General features: G+C 31.5%; 1 protein-coding gene across 2 annotated transcripts in view; it reads right to left on the bottom strand.

Moving 5' to 3' along the window:
• The window catches only part of LOC124362758 (band 4.1-like protein 5), a 62144-nt gene that overhangs the window by 7493 nt on the left and 35101 nt on the right, over window positions 1-19550 (bottom strand). The window contains exons 11-16 of one of the 2 annotated variants that reach the window (XM_046817520.1): window positions 13714-13880; window positions 13089-13214; window positions 9933-10052; window positions 7303-7405; window positions 4119-4185; window positions 1607-2086 (exon numbers count right to left, since the gene is read on the bottom strand). In XM_046817520.1, coding sequence (XP_046673476.1) covers window positions 1607-2086; window positions 4119-4185; window positions 7303-7405; window positions 9933-10052; window positions 13089-13214; window positions 13714-13880 — 1063 coding nt within the window. Of the gene's footprint in view, window positions 1-1606; window positions 2087-4118; window positions 4186-7302; window positions 7406-9932; window positions 10053-13088; window positions 13221-13713; window positions 13881-19550 lie in introns of both variants that reach the window. The other variant, XM_046817519.1, reaches the window with a different exon arrangement.

Below are 19550 nucleotides of genomic sequence, written 5' to 3'. Positions count from 1 at the left end.
TGAACCTGCGCTATCCAATGCCTTAGCAAGAGGTTACTGGCTCTCTGTAGATACGATGCATAGATATAATTTATTTGATATCTTGGGTTACTTCTATTTATTCCCCCATTTTGGAGAGGAGTGGTTGATTTTTAAATTAAATAACAACTTAAAATTGTGTTCCTAAAGGGCATTGAAAACTGTTGTCATACAAAATCTAAAGTGGTGAAAATGGAGTTGTATAGATAAAACATCCACATTGACATTGTTTCCCAAAGAAATCAAGGAAGCCTGATTTGTAAAACACCTGTTATTCAATTGCTTCTTTTTCATGAAATGAATCCAAAATATTAAGAATATTCTTAGCTAATTCAAATATATATATATATATATATATATATATATATATATATATACATTAAATTGTATACATGGCAATAGCCTTATTTAATTTCAATAAACATTGAATCGCAAAAAGTTCTTGCTCCGTCGGGAGTTGAACCCGGATCTCTCACTTGCCGGGTGAATGTGCTACCATTACACCACAGAGCGCTTACTTTTTCCGATTCAATTATCACACATATTGGCCGTATCTGTCACATATGTGTTTAAATAAGCAAACTAACTAATGATCGGAAGACCAAATACCTGTCAAACGACTTTTATTTACATTAAATTGTATAAATGGCAATAGCCTTATTTAATTTCAATAAACATTGAATCGCAAAAAGTACTTGCTCCGCCGGGAGTTGAACCCGGATCTCTCACTTGCCGGGTGAATGTGCTACCATTACACCACAGAGCGCTTACTTTTTCCGATTCAATTATTTTGTATATTGGCCGTATCTGTCACATATGTGTTAAAATAAGCAAACTAACTAATGATATATATATATATATATATATATATATATATATATATATCACAAATTTCCTCAGGCTAACATGAAGAGTAGCTAAAAATGAGTCCATGAGAAGTGGCTAGAAAAAACTGGATTAGTACTGTTATAGCCACAGAACAAGTGAAATAAGGCTAAACATAGTATGGTTTATTTCGTGACTCCCTTTCCGCCCATTACTCAAGTTTTGTCAGCCTTCTGCATCATTCTGCCTACAGCCCCAATTATAATCCATTCATTATTTCAATGTGTTCATGTATCCAAACACACAACATCCCTGTTTAAGACGATCCATACTAGTCATCCAACTGTGAATTTCTATAATCCTAAAGTCAAATCAGCTTTAAAAGGAACAAGGTTTGAGATTGTTGAAGCAGTATAAGAAAAAGCAACACAAGTCACAAATGGAATTACAGAAAATTACCTGCAGCACTGCTAGTGGAAAATTCGCATGAAGTGGTGTAGAGACTGAGGAAGATCGTAGGTGATAATATAAAATTGTAAATATCTGTAAGTAACACTTTTTCAGCCCGAGTCTGGTTTCTTTTTATTCACACCTTGTATATATTTAACTTTTGGCTTTTGGTATGCAGAAACCTTTTATAGCACATAGATATTATACATATACAATTATTTACATATTTAACTTTTAGCATAAGCTATGTAGTAATAAAAAAATAAAAAAATAGGAATCTAGTATAGTATATTTTGTAAAATTGTTAACTCACCCTGATCACTGGTTCAAGTACTTTCTCTGTCTGGGGAGTTGAACTTGCTGGTATAATGACAGGACACGGATCAACTGGGGAGGAGGGGACTTTTGTAATGCCATTTGTAATAAGTTCCACATTATTGTCGGCCTCATTGGTAACATCAGAACTCTTCACCTCCTCAGAACTCATGTCGACAAAGGGATTGGAATTCGGATAAGCCAGAAATGGATTAGTGGTGCACTTGGTCTCTGTGGTAACAAACGGGTTGGTAGAGACCAAGGTTTCAACTGGAGCTACGGAGAGTGACATGAAGGGAGTGGGGGAGCGAGCGGAAGGGGAGATGACTCGCTGTTCTAGCTTGCCTGCCTCACCCCACGAGAAGTGAGTCACTGTCACGGGGGTCGGAGACCGGCCATCCTTCCCAGTATTTTCTTCCAACACTTCGGTTTTATCCACGTCTGCCCCACTAAGTGACAAGGTTAGTTTGTCTCCTCCCTAAAAACCACACAAACACACACACACAAAGCTACAGAAGGTGTCTAAGCAAGGGTATAAACTACACAGCACAATATAAAAACACACTGGGAACAAGAAGACATGATAAGTAGTATGATGGAAGCACAATTATTATATGTATGTATATAAAGTTCTATATGTACAAATAAAAATGTATGTATGAGTGACTTCAATTAATCATAAGACTACAAGGGAGTGAAAAATAATTCCAAAACCATTAAAAAATCAAATTTATACTTGAGTGACTTTTAAAGTAAATTATCACTATAAAAACTATTAACACTATCATACTATAAACAAAACCCAAAGTCATTAATGTTATTGTTTCTTGTTATTAAACTAAAAACTGTTAATTATGTTTTTTTTTTAATTTAGTTTTGAAATGTTCTATGAGTTTATAAAAAATGTTACAATTATTTTGAGTTTATAAATTTAATTAATCCTCTTGCTGTTGAAGTAGATATCTACAGTATAGTATTGACATGTACAGTTTTGTTCCTTTATCTACAATAGTTCAATAAATATAAAGCTATTCCAATAAGACCTGGCTTGTTGCTTAGGATGATCACTATATACTCATGTTGGCAATTCTTTAATTTCTTAGACTAAGGTTTTATTACTTAACCTGGATACAATACTAATAATTAATCCATTTAACAATAATATCATTAACTTTTTGCAATACGTTTACTATTACTCCCACAACGGTAGTGAAATATGTCAAAACGTGTAATTAAAATAAATTTAGTAGATTGCAAACTGAAAATGAGTAAGTTAAAAATTAAACAGCAAAAAATAAAAATGTAATTTTATATCCAAAATTGCAAGAAAATATAGTGTACTCCATAAGACATTTTAAGTTGGGTGCCATTACCCACATTAATTATCCTGTAAATTTAGTGGTTTTGAAATACCAACATTGGGACAATTAATATAAACACTCTGTACATTTATGGCAAAATATTATTTCAGTTCAGGTCACAAATAATGTGAATTACATGGAATGTATAAATATTTATGTACTATATAAGTACAGAGGCTCGTATTGAATTGAATTATGAGTTATCTGGTTAGTAGAGTGTGGTACGTATCCAATGTTGTAAGTGTTTTATGTAACATGTGGGAGTAATGTGACAGTCAGTCTTGACTAATCTTTTGAAGGGATGCATGAGTTTTGTTTACAATGCTGTTTTTGCTGACAAGCGATCTCAATGTCATTGATAGACAAGCTTTTATACAAGTGGCAGTGGTAGGACATAAATCAGAATTCTGCCCAATAACTAGTTACTAATTAATTAGTGACATGGTCAACCTTGGCAGATTCGACTGCTAAATCTTTTAAATTAATTCACAAATTTAATTTTTTTTAAAGATTCAGTGGATATATTAGGCTCAACACACCACAAATATTAAGTCATCAAAAAAACTCTTTTAAACTTTTCCTGAAGACTATTTATTTTCAAACTAAGAGATTTATAGGATTAATATTGACATTTTCAATGAATACAACATTTCTGAAACATCCTGTAAAAACTCAACAACTTCAGATTGATTACTCCTAATTGATACATTATTTAATTAGCTTATTAGAAAGTTATTATAGTTTTAATTTTTTAATTTGGCTTGTTTAGTTTCATTTCATCCTAATAGTATTTAACACAATTTACAAAGTTCATTTTCAAAATTTTGCTAGTGGTCTACAAGCTTTTAGATACCTGGATTTAGAATCAGAATAATTTATTGTTTTTAAACACACAATGTGCGATTAACAAAGTCAAGCCTTATAATAATAATATTAACAAATCCGACTTACATGTTTAATCTGGGTAGTAATTAAAAAGTGATATAGAAAGTGAACTACCAGAAAATGAGTGAAAGAATATAATTCAACTAAGGAATGTAATATATTTAGTATGCAAATAAAAATAAAATTTTGTTCAGGAATACTCAGGTAGCTAAACCTAGATACAGAATACTATATTATGAGTTGAAAGTAACAATCAACACTTACAACTGAAACAAATGTAGCTTGTTCTTTCCCGAATAGGTGATTTTTCTTACTCAAATGTGCAACTTCCCTGTAAATAAAAAAGAACAATTATTTCTCTGTAAGGAAGGTAATACTAACACAACATAATTAAATCAGAGATTAAAATTGTTTTTCTGTCATGTTTTATAAGAACATGAATTCAACATTAACTCTTTGGAGATCAACATCTGATCCATTGGACGTTTAGATAATTGACATTTAAAAAAACAATAAAATAACATTATTTGATCAAATATGCTATCTATGTGTTATTTATTAACCACTGTATCTAAATATAACCTACAATTAAAATACACCCGGATATGAAAAAGATATAATTTTACTCCTAATCAGCTACTGACAACAAACATTGTGTTTTTAAATGTATAAATCCTGCAAAAATTCAGATATTGGACTGAAATTTTGAAAGATAAAGCCAAATAGTATCAAACAGATAACAAAGCACATAAAGTTAACTATAAATTAAATTTTGTTTCCTCATAGTCAATTAAAAATATTTATTCTTTATGCTAGTAGTGTAACCTCCAAAAGTGTATAATAGAATTTAAAAAAATAAAACACTTTTATTGAACTTAACCCATTGCGGATCACTGACGAGCTGGGCTCGTCACGCGGCGGCCGGGCCTAACGGCACGATGACGAGCTCAGGTCGCAAAAGCAGTTTGCTTTTAAATTTCCCTCCAAATAGTTCTTTTAATGTCTGATAGATCGGGCGATCGTCTTCACTTGTCTACTAAGAGTGTTTAACAACGGTCTACGTTTAGAGTTTTCAAAAGTTTTATAAATATCCTACAGATCGCAGTTGTATGTTGAAATTGAAAAATCATTCATATGAGTTTACTCTGTGCTTTTTAGCGCTTCTAATTGGGTGTTTTCCTAAGTTGTTATTATAATACTTTTGAGGTTAGTGACACAACTAAACGACGCAGACGTACATATTGGCGGGTTTAGTCTAGACAATGGCGCGGATGTTGTAATCGCTTCGCCCGAGCCGCTTTATTTAGACTATGATTCAGACATCATCCCTGCCACCCCGGAACCTTGCTCGCGTGTTATCGTTCCTACATCACGGATACACCAGCAGGTCGTTATTCCATCTGAATGAATACCTTCACAGCTGAATATTCTAGTATACGATAGCGAGCGATACTGTGGCGCACCATTGCTGTTCGTGCGGCCGCTGACCGTAAATTAATTCGTGCCCGCGCGCCAAAACAATACGATCCGCAATGGGTTAATCTACTAATGCACTGATGATGGATTCACTAAATCTGAAATGTACATTGCACACATTAAAAGCAATTAAAGTGTAGGCGTTTTATTTTTGTTAAACTCTCCACGGTTTTTGACATAATATTACGTTTATAGTGATTGCATTGCGTATAACTGTACTACTGATGTAATATTACACATGAGTAAAAATACGCATCGTTCCTGTTTTATTATATTATCAGCCATAATATTGAGCAAGAAGCATTTCAATGGAAACCATGCGTCGCAGATGTAGTTCTGGTGTTTTCAACTAGATGTCAGCACTCCCTTGGTCCTCTGTAATGAGTGTTAGCACCTTAGTGAGTCACACAGAGCAGGCAGGCAGCTACCTCGTTATGTATTATATTACCCACCATGGAGTATTTTATGGTTTTATTTCTACTGTTTAATGTACCATGGAAATACTGGTACATGGAAATACTGAGATTCGTATTTCAATAAAGATTGGGACGCCCACGAGGTTCAGCGATTGCTGCGACACCTCCCCCAAACACTACTATGTGTCTGGGACTGCGAAACGCTGATATTGTCTGCGAACTAATAGTAGTGACGGTTGTTTACAATTGTCACTCCTGCAAGCAGTGGTCGGCCAACTCGCGCTCACTCGAGTAAACCGCTCCATTTAATTTGGTACACTAGTAAATTGTGCCAAGACCGACTGCAACGAGTCATCGCGATTAGGCTTGTGTGATTCTCGCTCATGTGTGAACCAGGCCTTACAACAGAGTCACGGCGATGACTCATGTTGATTCATGTACTCGCAAGATGTAGAGATTTTCACAGTTTGTACATTAAATTCACAGCACATTTAAGGTTTTTTCATGATAAACGAAATTTATGGTTTTCACAGTCAGGTGGGAATACTGTACAACCAATCAGAAACAAAAAAAGCATGTAAGGCAAGTCGTTGCACTCAACAATCAGTAAAAGTAATGATGTGATGCAAACAGAGCATTTTTTGAACATTACATGGACTGAGAAGTGATAGTTACCAGCAATTCAAATTCTCCCAAAAATCACTTTAGCCTGCAATAGAAGTAGATAACAGTGATTTCTGAATTTAGGTGAGTTTTTAAAGTATGACAATACCTGATCACATACAGTTTGTCTCTCAATTCAAACTTTCTGAGACATAAAATCTTATTCTCAGACCTTGGCACTAGTGACTCTCATATTGTGTTCGGACCGCTGGAAGAAATAACGGGGAAGAAAATATTTCACAGGCAATGAAGAAGTGAATGAAAACAGCAGTATCCACGCATTTCGAAAGCAATGGAATGTTTGCACAATACCTCAAATAGACAACGTTTAAAATAATAATATTTGGCCAATACTGTTTTGATTTGTCAATATACATTTTTTTAGCACATGTAATCCATGCACTTCCAAAGCGATGGAACATTTGCATTACATTTCAGACATTGATAAAAAATAATATCTGTAAATTTTGTTGAATTAAATCATCTATCACCATTAAATGTGATTTTAATTTAATTTACTCTTAGTAATAACTTGGGATATCATTAAGATCGATAAATGCAGACCATCTCTATTTGAAAAGACTGTTTTTTACTTGTAAGTATTTTTTTAACTAGGTTAAGAAAATGCAGGGATATGTCTAAAGTAAAATAGATAATCGAAATCTACATTGATTAAACACTTTGTGACAGTTAAAGTTTGGCATTTATAAGAACTAAAAAACTAACTCTATACATAATTCTGTATATATTTATTCTCTACTCAGTGTTTTACATAGGTTAAAATCTGTTTTTGTAAATCTGACCATGAAATAAAATGCAAATTTGCATGTTTATAAAAGTATAGATATGTTAATGATGTTATTAAATATAAGGTAAAAGTAAAAGCTGCTTACCCGTCCAAAATAACAGAATCTGTAACGTTGGACATCTTGTTCCTTTCGAATGTGTCCACAGAAATAGGAAGAGGTGACTTTCTTAATTCTTCTTCTACTTTAGCTGCAACAATAAATGATGTTACAGTTTAATACCACTAGTGAATTACAACACATATTCCAATAATTAATTTGATTTTGCAAGGCCTTCCAGAATCAAGGATTCTATCGTCAGGCAACTTCACAAATAAATAAATATTTACATTTTTCTAAGCAATAAGTATAAAAAATAACACATGATACAGTATTTTTTATGTGTATAACAGATTTATATTTAACATACATTTATAGATTAAAATGTTTCCATACTTTTCTAAGTGTCCATTAACTTTTGACATATTGTAACATTAAAACTTAAACATGGAAAAGATCTGACACAAATCTTGTAATTCTATTTCTCCATTGGCAAATAGTTGTAAGAAGTCTTTTGAACAGTAGTCAACAAATATTTTATTTAATGTAGTATACACATGTACAGACAGATGCATGCCTCATAGAGATGTTCTGTAAGCTTTGTGATATGATTTGCAACAAGACATGTTCTGGGTGGGTTTTCCAGCAAGTAGTTATTATTTTAGCACAGGCTTTTGTAAATTAGTATTAAATGCTACTTTAATAAATTTCAACACATTTTACGTTATGAATTTTAAATTTTAGATAAAATCCGTGATTACTTACTGAGCCAATATGTATGGTTAAATTATGATATGTTTGCAATTTCAAATTTTTATTATCGAGATTTTCATTTCTGAAGCCTTATTTTTGTGCCATTGCAATCTTTATAACTGTGGATAAAAGTAATATTGTTGTTGTGTTTTATACTTTAATACTTCATCTTCATGATACTACTGTTATTCTATTTTAAATAGAAACACCTATGTTACACAAAAGTCAAACTTTAAATTTAATTTAAAAATTAAAAACAATTAAATAACTGATTAGAATAAGTTATACAAGCAGTCTTTTAGAAAATTACAAATTATCAAAGATAGTGTAAAGATTAAAGTTTATCCTAAGTGAACCGTACAAATGACACTATTTTGATAATATATTGTGACCTTAGTTCTTAAGGTTCACGTGGCCGATACCATGGCCATCATTTATAGTATCCTGGTTCACATCCTACCCTGTTAAAATATTGCTAACTATTTTGATATTTCACACACAGTCTTGCAGTGGAGAACCACTTTATATCAAGAGATGATTAACAATAATTGTTGAACACAAATAGTTTAACTTTAACATCTCTTTACTGAAGATATTTCTTTACAGCAAGGCTGAAATTGACGCAAGTTATAAATACTGTTACGAAGATTTTATAAAGTGAGAACTGGAACATAAAAAAATGTAGGAATTATTTGTGGTGTTTCATTTATATTTACTTTTGTTTTTTGATGGTTACATTTTTGTCTACAATTCTTGTTAAGCTTTTATGAATAAAAGTTTTTCATTTAAAAGAATGTATATTATTCATCTTACAGGGCTAAACTTCAAAGTTAAGTTCACTTACATTTTATTCCAACCATGATAAGTAGCACACAACATTTACAGAAAATGTTTGGTACAAAATAATGTGAAATTACAGTTCTTGGTAAAGAAATAATATGCAACATAATGAAGTATGAAAATAACTTATTTATTATTAAAAAATGCAGCAAGCATTGTATCAACAGTGGCCTTGACTATATAGAACTGTTAACTTACAGTTCAACAGTTAAGTTAAAATGGTCACTCTTTCCCTATTTTTATTTTACCATTTATTTAATTAGATAACACAAATAATAAACCAATAAACATCCACATGGTAAATTTTGAACTTGATTAAAATATTTAGTAAAAATTTTACTTTCCCATCCATAATAAATTTACGTGTACGTATGTAATGGTTCAAAAAATTGAATTCATGTTTTCAATGGAAATATCTGGTTTTGGACTGCCCAACGCAAAAAAGGGCTGTATGTATGTTTTAGGAATTTGGCATGACCGATAAAAAAAAAATTGTCCTAAAATGGTTTAATCTTTTATTAATAAATTTTAGTTATATAAAGAAAACTTCTTATATATATATTTAATACAATTGTATAGTTCAAAAAGCAACATAGAAAGTATTTTAATGTCATTACATACAACAAAAACACAAAAGCAATTGTGAACAAAAGCAAATTAGCAACAAGTAAATTTGTGTAGAAAAAAGCGTTTTGGACTTTCAATCATAAGCAATAAAACGATCAAAGCCATTAAACTTGTGAATTTCTAGTGATGGCCAAAGATGGAAGTGTTACTATGAAAATCATAACACATTATTAATATTACCTTTTATCAACATTTAAAAATATAATGAGAGTGGTAACATGATCAATCAGCAGTCAGGTGTATGTAGCCAAATCTAATTTGGCCCAAAACTGAGGTAAGAAAGGATTTCACTTAACCCATTCAATAAGAGAAAATAAGACCTATTGATCCTTACAAACATAGTTCTTTAACCAACTACTCAAGATCAACTTACTTCCTGTGATGGTAAGCTTAACTAACATGAGTAACTATTGACTATGCTTGAACCAGGATGTTTAATCAACTTTGACCAACAATACCTTTCAAAATATTGCACTTAAGCTGATCGAGTGGAATTGGTCGAGGGCCTGAACCTGTTTGAACATTTCTGTTGTTGGGAATTGGCGAGCGAGAAGAGCACTCTCCCTCCACATTCACCTCTGAACAATATAAGGCAAGCATGAGTACAACTTCTATTTACAGTTATTTAATTTTCTAAATGGATAAATTTAATATTTTGTTTAGTAAAAAAAGATTCTTTCGAATGTCCAAACACATTAATTGTAGCATAGTATGTGTGGACGTTATAATTAATTGTAATATTAAGAATCTAGAGGTACTATAATACAGACATAATTTTAAAGGCAAAATAACCTAAAATAGTAGTATTTACAGCACATCATATATACAGGGTGTCCCATGAGTAACCTGACAAATTTCTTAGTTGGTTTCTGCTCGTCAAAATAGAGAAAAAAGTTCATATAATACCCGGAAACGCTTTGTTAGCAAGCTACAGTTAGCGAAAGATTTCACTCTATTTTAGGAAAGGACAGAAATATAGCAAAACTGATGTTTTAATGGTTTAAAGACAGTAATTAAATCTATTGGATTTTATGTAGAATTAACTGAAAAATTTAATAAAATATGTCCCAGACCTGTAAGACCACCCATTTCTAAGATGTCAGACAAAATATGCAGAATTCAGTCTAAAAAAATGCTTTGTTTAGATCTGAAGTACATTAACTTCATTAAATGGGTAATAAACATCTCATCATCAATCATGAAAGGATAATAATGTTAAATAATTTTTACTATAAATATTTTAATAAAATTCTATTTCAAATAAATTTTATCACAATACTATAAGACAACACTGCCAGAAATCCTTTCCAATAAGTAAAGTTAGAACTTAATTTTAGTTATTAACCAACAAAAAACACAACATAAAAGGTAGATCGCTTCACATACTTGCCGGTGTTTCATTAAGAAATTCCAAACTCATTTCACTTAGGCTAAATCAGAAATTATGGTTTTAAATCCTCAAGTGAGGTCAAACTACCATAACCCATCCCCCTCTGCCTCAGTGGTACCATTGTTACCAACAATTATGTGGCCACTCAGGCCTGAAAACTGTGTTACCCTCGAACTAAGTGAAGCCCTCGATTGCATAATAAATGTCTGTATTACTGTGGGAGGAACCTATTTGTACATTGTATTCTTGAGTCTTTTGATGGACTATTTGGCACCAAATATTCAGTTTACATATAAATGTTGAGAAAGAACAAATGTTGAGGATAAGTTCAAAAGCTCCTTTGACTAATTTCAGCTGTGTGCAAGCAACCATTTTCTATAATCACAGACAATATTTTTATGTCCACCAAACTGTCACTGTATTCTGTCAATCAGTTGTGACTGTATAATCTCAATAAGATACAATGTTGTATTGAGTTTCAAATTAATCTCATTCATGTACCACAACTAGGTTGTCTCTCTGTAAAACCACATGTAGTGCCAGACACCATACTAGTAGTGCATATAGTGCCAGACAGAACGCTATTATCATATGTGGTGCCAGAAAGCACACTATTAGCACATAAGATGCCATGCATCACATTAGGTGGCCGAGAAGTGCTTCGAAGAACCTTCAATTCTTAGTTTAGAACTGATGGCACAATAAACAATTAGATTGAATTGTACAAGTCCCATCATAGTATTAAAACAAGATATTTAGCCTCTACATTAAAAACACACAACAAATGTTTGAAAAGACTTAAAATTTACAACATACATCTTTAAATTACAGAGCTACTTATTCTCTTCCTGACTACCAACTCGTTCTGAATTGCAATTTTCTTGACAATAATCAGGTGGTTACAGATTAACCTTAATTCTGGTCACATACAGAGTCCTGCTCTGGCAAGCCAATTTTGGCTGATCAAAGAATTTTTTAAACAATCTCTTCTAAATTTATAGATTTTGACAGTACTAAAATGTTAAACTGGATGTGTCTGTTGCACCTGAGTAATATATATATATATATATATATATATATATATATATATATATATATATACGGTAGTGCTTTTAAAACTAGAAAGAGTTGTGGATAAACATCAAAAGTAAACAAAAATACTACTAGATAAACAAGCAAACAAAGTGCAAACCAACTAAGATTGTTAATTTAAACAGGCTATTCACTCCTTTACTAATCCACATAAATAAAATTTACTTCTACAATAGGAAATTATAACAAAACAATTATTATCTACAGTATTGTAACATTTGAATACCAAAACTTTAAAAGAAATAAATATGATTTATAAATATGTTTATTTATTTTAGAATTATAGCCAACATAACTTTAAAAAATTTCGTTCAACATTTTTTCTGTGTTAATCTTTCCTTGTGCCAATGATGACAACCTGCTTCTGCTACTGAGCTAAATTCAGTCGGACATTCTCCTGTGAGAATATACTACATTACATTTGTATAATTATAGCATAATTATTTTATTTTATCAAAACGGTTTCCTGTTAATCAACAATGTAAAAATTATTTAGTATCCTTCAGTGGGAGTAGTATTATACAAATTATGAGGCTTACGTGAACAGAATAACAATTCTGCACTTTGTAAAAAATAACAGTGGTTTTAGCTTTCAAATAAACAAATTATAATTGTAGGCTAAATTTAATTTATCATCCTTAGTAAAGTGTGAGTGGCTAGCTATAAAGAGATCCGATAACATACAATAAAAAAGAGGTCAGAGAGAATTGTAATAAATTTACTACATCACTGTTAATGGTGCAGTGTACAAAAGTGTAACATAAAGCAGAAAAACATTTGGCAAACAATAACAATATCACTGCCAATAAATAATTTCATCAGCATTCTAAAAGAAACTGTGTGATTGCAGCACAAAGCAGAGGGCTGAGATAAAGCAGTATTAGGCATTTTGAGATACTGGGCCTGATTCTTCTTCAAGGTGCTTTACCAGGAAAGTTTAACTCAAATAAACATTATAAGTTTTCTTATTTTAATGTTACTTAACATTGGTTGTGTGTAATAAAATAACCCTAACAATGCCAACATCTAGTTCTGCTTCTGCATTGCACTCTACTACTACCATATGTGAGGACTGGAAGAATTAAAATACAACTGTTATATATTGACAGAATTATTGGATGTATCAAATTACCATCTGCCTTGGAATTAAGAATTGACAATGTAGAGCTTGAATCATTAATATCTTCCAAATTGTGATTAGATACTGTTTCTTTAGCCAAACTCTTCAATAAAGAGTCAAGACGTTCCTCTGCAACTCCTGTAACTAAACAATAATACATTACTTTAATGTGATAAGAGTGTTACTTATTTTTAGTATTACCAAAATGCAAGTATTACTATTGAATATCTTTGAATTGTTTCTTTGTTGTTGGTAAATAATAAATGCTCATTTATTTTCTCTTTATACTGCAATATTTAATTACCTTGAAGAATAAAATTTTCATTGTTAAAAAATAAAAAAATATTGGTATAAAAAATGTCAAGATTTTGTGAATGAATATATAGATTAATTTTCAAGCTCTAACAAAATTCTAAAATACTACTCTACAATGATATTTTACTTCTTGATATATTTTAATACTAAGTACATTACTACATTTTTTCAATAGGTTTGTGCTCGCTAGGTGGAACTATTCAAAAGTCTCTTTAAAACATGCAAAGTACAGATAATTCAAATGGATTTCAAATAAAATTTAAAAATGTTTTACTTTGAAATATTTTACAAGATTTAAATCTTAAAACATGTTGTAACTGACCTGAACCCTTCTGTTTCTTGAGAGTGCCTGTTAACGACACAGATTCATCAGCCTCAGGCTGGGTCGTTGGTGCAGAGGACGCTGATGCCTCACTCTGTGTGCTTCCTGTACTTGACCCTTGTCCATCTGGTTTCTTGGCACTGCTTTCCTGCACTGCCACGTGACCTCTAGGCATACAAATTAAACATGGATTGAGTTGTTTTCTCATAAGAAAATACTTTCAGTAAAACCTAAAATGAAATAATTTTGGAAGAAAAAATATTGGTCAAACATGGAAAATAACTCTAGACCATATGGATTATTGATATTTACACCCTTGGAACATGAGACTGTTGGTATTAAATATACAAGGATCTCTGAAAAAGAATGACAGTATTTTGAATGGCTGTTATTTACCAACTACTCAAGATAACTTAGTAATAAAAACATCAAATTGAAGTTGAAATAACAAAATTTTACTTTCCATGTAGCATGGGAGGAAACGTTGTCCTTGGCAAGCGTAGAACTGCTGTGCGGTGGCATTCCACTATTGTGACTGACACACCTGGTGCGAGTATGATGTTTCGGCACCAACAGAAGACAGTGGTATACATAATTGAAATCGATTGTTAGTGTTCAGCATCAGTTTCGAGGTTTTGAGATTAAAATTCACCAAATGAAAAAGCACTGGTATATCCAGTTTCATGACACAGAAAGTGTGTTAAAAGGACATTCAACTGGCTGGCCAAAAACAAGTAATGAAAAAGTGAAGAACAAGTCGGTGAACAAGTAATTTTGATGCAAAATTACCCCACCTCATTACCTTTGAGAAGTGCATGACACACTTAACAACAAGTTTCCAAATGGTTGGGCAGGCAAGAGTGTGCCAATTCCCCGGTCTCCAAGGAGTCAGGATTTGACTTTTTTTTTGGGTTACGTAAAGAACATTGTTTATGCTGTAAATATTCGTGATTTAACACATCTGCGTGGGGGAATTTCAGAAGTGATCGTAACTGTCACACCAGAGGTGCGAAAAATTGAATACCACTTTGAAATCTGCAGAGCAAAAAATGGAGCTCATATCGTATTCAGGTTTGACAAAAATTTGTTCTTTTCTCTTCAATTTTTGACGTTCAAATTTGTAGAAATCTTGAGTGTCCAATCAAGTCAAACGATTTTAATGACTACTTCATTAATGCACCAACAGAAATGAACATCAACAAACCTATTGATGTCATGGGAGCAACCTTACTTGTAAATCAATACTTACATAGTAATAATCTAATAATGCAAAAGAAAACATTTTTCTGGCATGCAATAACTGAACAACAGGTAAAAAAGATTGTCAGTAATTTTAGCACATCTAATAGTGAAGACATATATGGGTTATCAAATAGAATAATCAAAGAAATCATTGATTTTATAATTAAGCCAATGGTTTTCTTGTTCAATAGAGCCTTAACTGAAGGTGTGTTCCCAGATGTATTAAAATTTACAAAGGTAATACCAATCTATAAGAAAGGAACAAAGTCTGAACCATCAAGTTACAGACTAATATCATTAATCCCCATAATAAGTAAAGTTTTTAAAGCATGTATTAAAGATCAATTATATAATTTCTTTGTAAATAATAATTTGCTTAGTGTTGAACAGTTTGGTTTTATACCAGGCTTGAATACAATTAAGGCCGTTGAATGTGTTGTTAATTATGTTTTAAACGGTTTTGAAGATAAAATATTGACATGTGCTACTCTGATTGACCTGACCAAAGCTTTTGATTGTGTCTCTCATGAAATATTATTGAAAAAATTGCAGTGTTATGGTTTGGGGGGTAAGGAACTTGGCTTAGTGACATCCTACTTGTGTAACAGGAAACAAATGGTATATCAAAATAATGATGGATCTAATTTTCAATTAATTAAATCTGGTGTTCCCCAGGGATCTGTCTTGGGACCATTCCTATTTTTAATTGCAATAAATAATTTTCCAGGTAATATACCATGCAAAACAGTATTATATGCAGACGATACTACTTTAGTTTGGAATGGAAAAGACATGGAAAAATTGAAAGTAGATCAGAATGTATCAATGAATATTACAGAGAGCTGGTTTAAAACAAATAATTTAAATATAAATAATAAAAAGAAAACAGAATCAATTATGTTTTCACTAACTAAATTAACTGAGGCAGAGTCTATTAAACTACTTGGCCTATACTTAGACAGAAGTTTGAAATGGGATGTACTATACAATACCTTTGCAAAAAGCTATCTAAAATCACTTATTTACTAAGAAAACTTAAACTGTGTGTTAGTAGTGATATGTTGATCAATGCGTATTACGCTTTTTTCACTCTCAAATTGTACATGGTGTTAACTTTATGAGGAAATAGTACTTATATGGAACAAGTTTTTAGATGGCAAAAATATGCTATACAGAGGATCATAAAAGGACTGGACAACCATGAATCTTGCTTTCCCATTTTTAAAGAATTAAAAATAAAGACACTCCCATGTTTATATATATTTGGTTTGTTTATATATATATATATATATATATATATATATATATATATATATATTTCTGTCTAATAGACATAAAAGAAAATTTTCATAAATATATATATATATATATATATATATATATATATATATATATATATATATATTTCTGTCTAATAAACATAAAAGAAAATTTTCATAAATATGAAATTAGATCTGATATACATAATTATAACACAAGAAAAAACTATGCCTTAGATTTAGTACCTGCTAGACTTACAAAAACAAATAACAGCATATTTTGCATGAAAAATAGATTATTTAACAAATTGCCACAATCCGCTCACACTGTCACTATTAATAAATTCAAATATTGCTTGAAAAAATGGTTAAAGGAACAAGTTTTCTACAAGGTTGATGACTATCTAGCTACTGATTATGGTAAATTTAAGGACATCTTTTACTAATTTTCAATTGGAAGCTGAATTCAGATTAGATAATTTAATGTATGTATTTTTTTAAATGTTTATGTAATGTATATAGGCTATTCATTGTTGATCATTGTTTAAAATTTTATTAGTTTATTGTTTTTTATGTTGTTAACTGTTGTCTAATTATTTATTTGTAAATATATGTCTTTTAGTCTATTAATAATTTACGTTTTTAATGTTAAAGAATTAATATGTAGTTTATATAGTGTTATAACTATTTATAATGTTATATGTTTGTTTTAGTTTTCACTTAAATATAGTGGTTATATAGTATGTCTCTAAATCTATTAATAATTTATGTTTTTAATGTTAAAACTATTACAGTGTAGTAATTATTTAATTGTGAAAGTAATTAATTGTTTGTAATTATGTTATTCTATATTTATTTTGATTTTAAACAGAATTCAACGTTAAATTCGTTAAAAACAGAATTCAACGAACAATGATAAAGTAAATTGTGTTATATTACTATTGACGAAATCTATAGCATCACTGCATGTTTAATGATGAATAAAATCTTGAATAGTTTTTAAGTAACGACTGTTAAAAATCCCAGCATTCTTTTTTGGAGTCCCTATAGAGCATTCAGCATTGGTATTTTTAATGAACAAAAATGTAAATGCAAATATAGCCTATACATATTTAACAACATTCAAATCCAATACACAAATTATTATCTTAAAATTTTATTCTTAATTCCACTTGTGGTTTATACCACTTGAGCTAATGAGAAATTTAAAATTATAAGACGAGCAATTTTATATGAATAAAAAAATATGATAAAACATATATAATTATTTATTTAGAACACAAAAGAGATTTAATAATATAAATGAGAGATAATAGAGATAATAATCATAACAATGAGTGACTGGCAGGTAGTCGTTCAGCTGTTTGTCTGTTTATGTTATCAGCTGTTTATGTGTCTGTTGTTGTGAACTGTTGTCTTGAATTAAATTAAGTATATGAATGTAAGGAAAAGAATTCTTTTTAACCCGTTGAGTGCCAGGGATCTCGCTACGAGACGATGTAAAAACACGCTTGAGTGCCGAGAGTCTCGCTCCGAGACGAGACATTCCTACACGAAGAGTGCCGGAACGAGACGATTTCTATTTCATTTGCAGTACCTCTGTATAACTTATCCCAGACTGAATAATATCATACCAAAGGCCAGTACATTAACTAAACTAACCTTTTCAACTATTATTTCTACTTTTTAATGCTGTTAGGTGACGTAAACAACTAACTAAATTACAAAACTTTCTCAGTTGTAAACTTAATCTGAATATTTTCCAAAACCCTGTGCTTTTTACCAAAACAAACCTCTAGCACTTAAATAATTTTTATAATTGTGTTTATTGTACAATATTACACATGATTTTAGGGCATTTTTAAATGCTCTTTGTCATAAAAGTATTAGTTTAAAAATAAAATTTTCTTCTATTAGTTATTTTAGTTTAAACTGGATTTTTATTTTGTTTCCGTAGAAAAGCCACTGTCTAAAGTGATTTTTAATTTTTTTAAATTATATAAACATCTTATTGTTATATATTTTCTGACGGAAAATTCTTTTACCTTTAAAAAGAATTAAAAAGAAGCTTTTAATTATCAAAAATAAATTTCAAGTGGATTTTCTTCTGAAACCTTGCGTATTAGCAAAAATAATTTCTAGCAATTAACTACTTTTAACAATTTTGTTTATGGTACAATATTAACCCTTTGAGTGCCAACGGCCGAGTAATCCGCCGTCCCATATCTGAGCGAGAAATGCCAACGGCCGAGTAATCCGCCGTTCCGCATCTGAGCGAGAAGTGCCAACGGCCGAGTAATCCGCCGTCCGCAATTTGATTTTTGTTTGTTATTAAAATGACATTTACCACTATTGATTCTTATATCATAATATTCTGTATTTCATTGTCTTCAATTAAAAAAAATGTTATAGCGTATACATGTACGCATAACGTCGACAGGTTAATGTTTTCATAGTTCGTTTGTCTGCCGCTAGACCAACTGGTCACCTGACGGCACTGTATTGTTTTTATGTTCGTGCAGTCCGCACGTGGTGTTGTGGTTATGTTGTATTAGTGGTACAATAGTGGCATTTATCTTTACTTTGTGATTGTGTATTGAATACAATGAAGAGAGCAGCGTCCCCCTTGAGTGACAATGCAGTAGATAGAGTCTTAGACGAGGATTATTTGAGTGACAGTTTTGTTACGGACGTGGACATTCCTAGTGACAATAATGGAAATAATTCAAGTGAGTCGAGTAGTGTAGTTGATGATACAGATTCCGATCCGGATTATTCACCAACTGTAAATGCACCATCTACCTCAGGTAGGCCTAGGTTATTTCCTAACCTGCCACGTACACCAAACGTAGGCCATTCCACTGATGACAGCAGTTCAGATGAAGATGTTGATGTCACTAGGCCTAGAGGTCGTCCTAGGCTAGACGCTAATGCACTTAGGACAGGTGATAATGATTCTAGTGGTAATGAATCTGACTGGAATGAAACATTTGATGATCAGGACACTGGCTTTGCTCATCAATTTAGTTTTCAAGAGTTGACTGGCCCCAAACACTGTCCTCCAAAAAACTCAAGCCCAATTGCTTACTTCAGTTTGTTTTTTACTACAACTCTACTGGAAATGTTTGTTACATATACAAACAAATATGCAGAGGATTACTTTACATAAAAAATAGAGACCGTTTGAAACAAAACAGTCGTGCCAAGAAATGGAAACCAGTAACACTCGCTGAAATGAAAGCGTTCATAGCAGTTCTCATAAATATGGGAATCAAACCTCAACCAACCCATTTACAGTTATTGGTGGAAATATTCTAGCCAGTACATCCCCTGGTT

This window comes from Homalodisca vitripennis, chromosome 5 (assembly GCF_021130785.1).
Source record: "Homalodisca vitripennis isolate AUS2020 chromosome 5, UT_GWSS_2.1, whole genome shotgun sequence".
NCBI classification, from domain to species: Eukaryota; Metazoa; Arthropoda; class Insecta; order Hemiptera; family Cicadellidae; genus Homalodisca; species Homalodisca vitripennis.
This window is presented reverse-complemented; position numbering and strand designations above follow the sequence as displayed.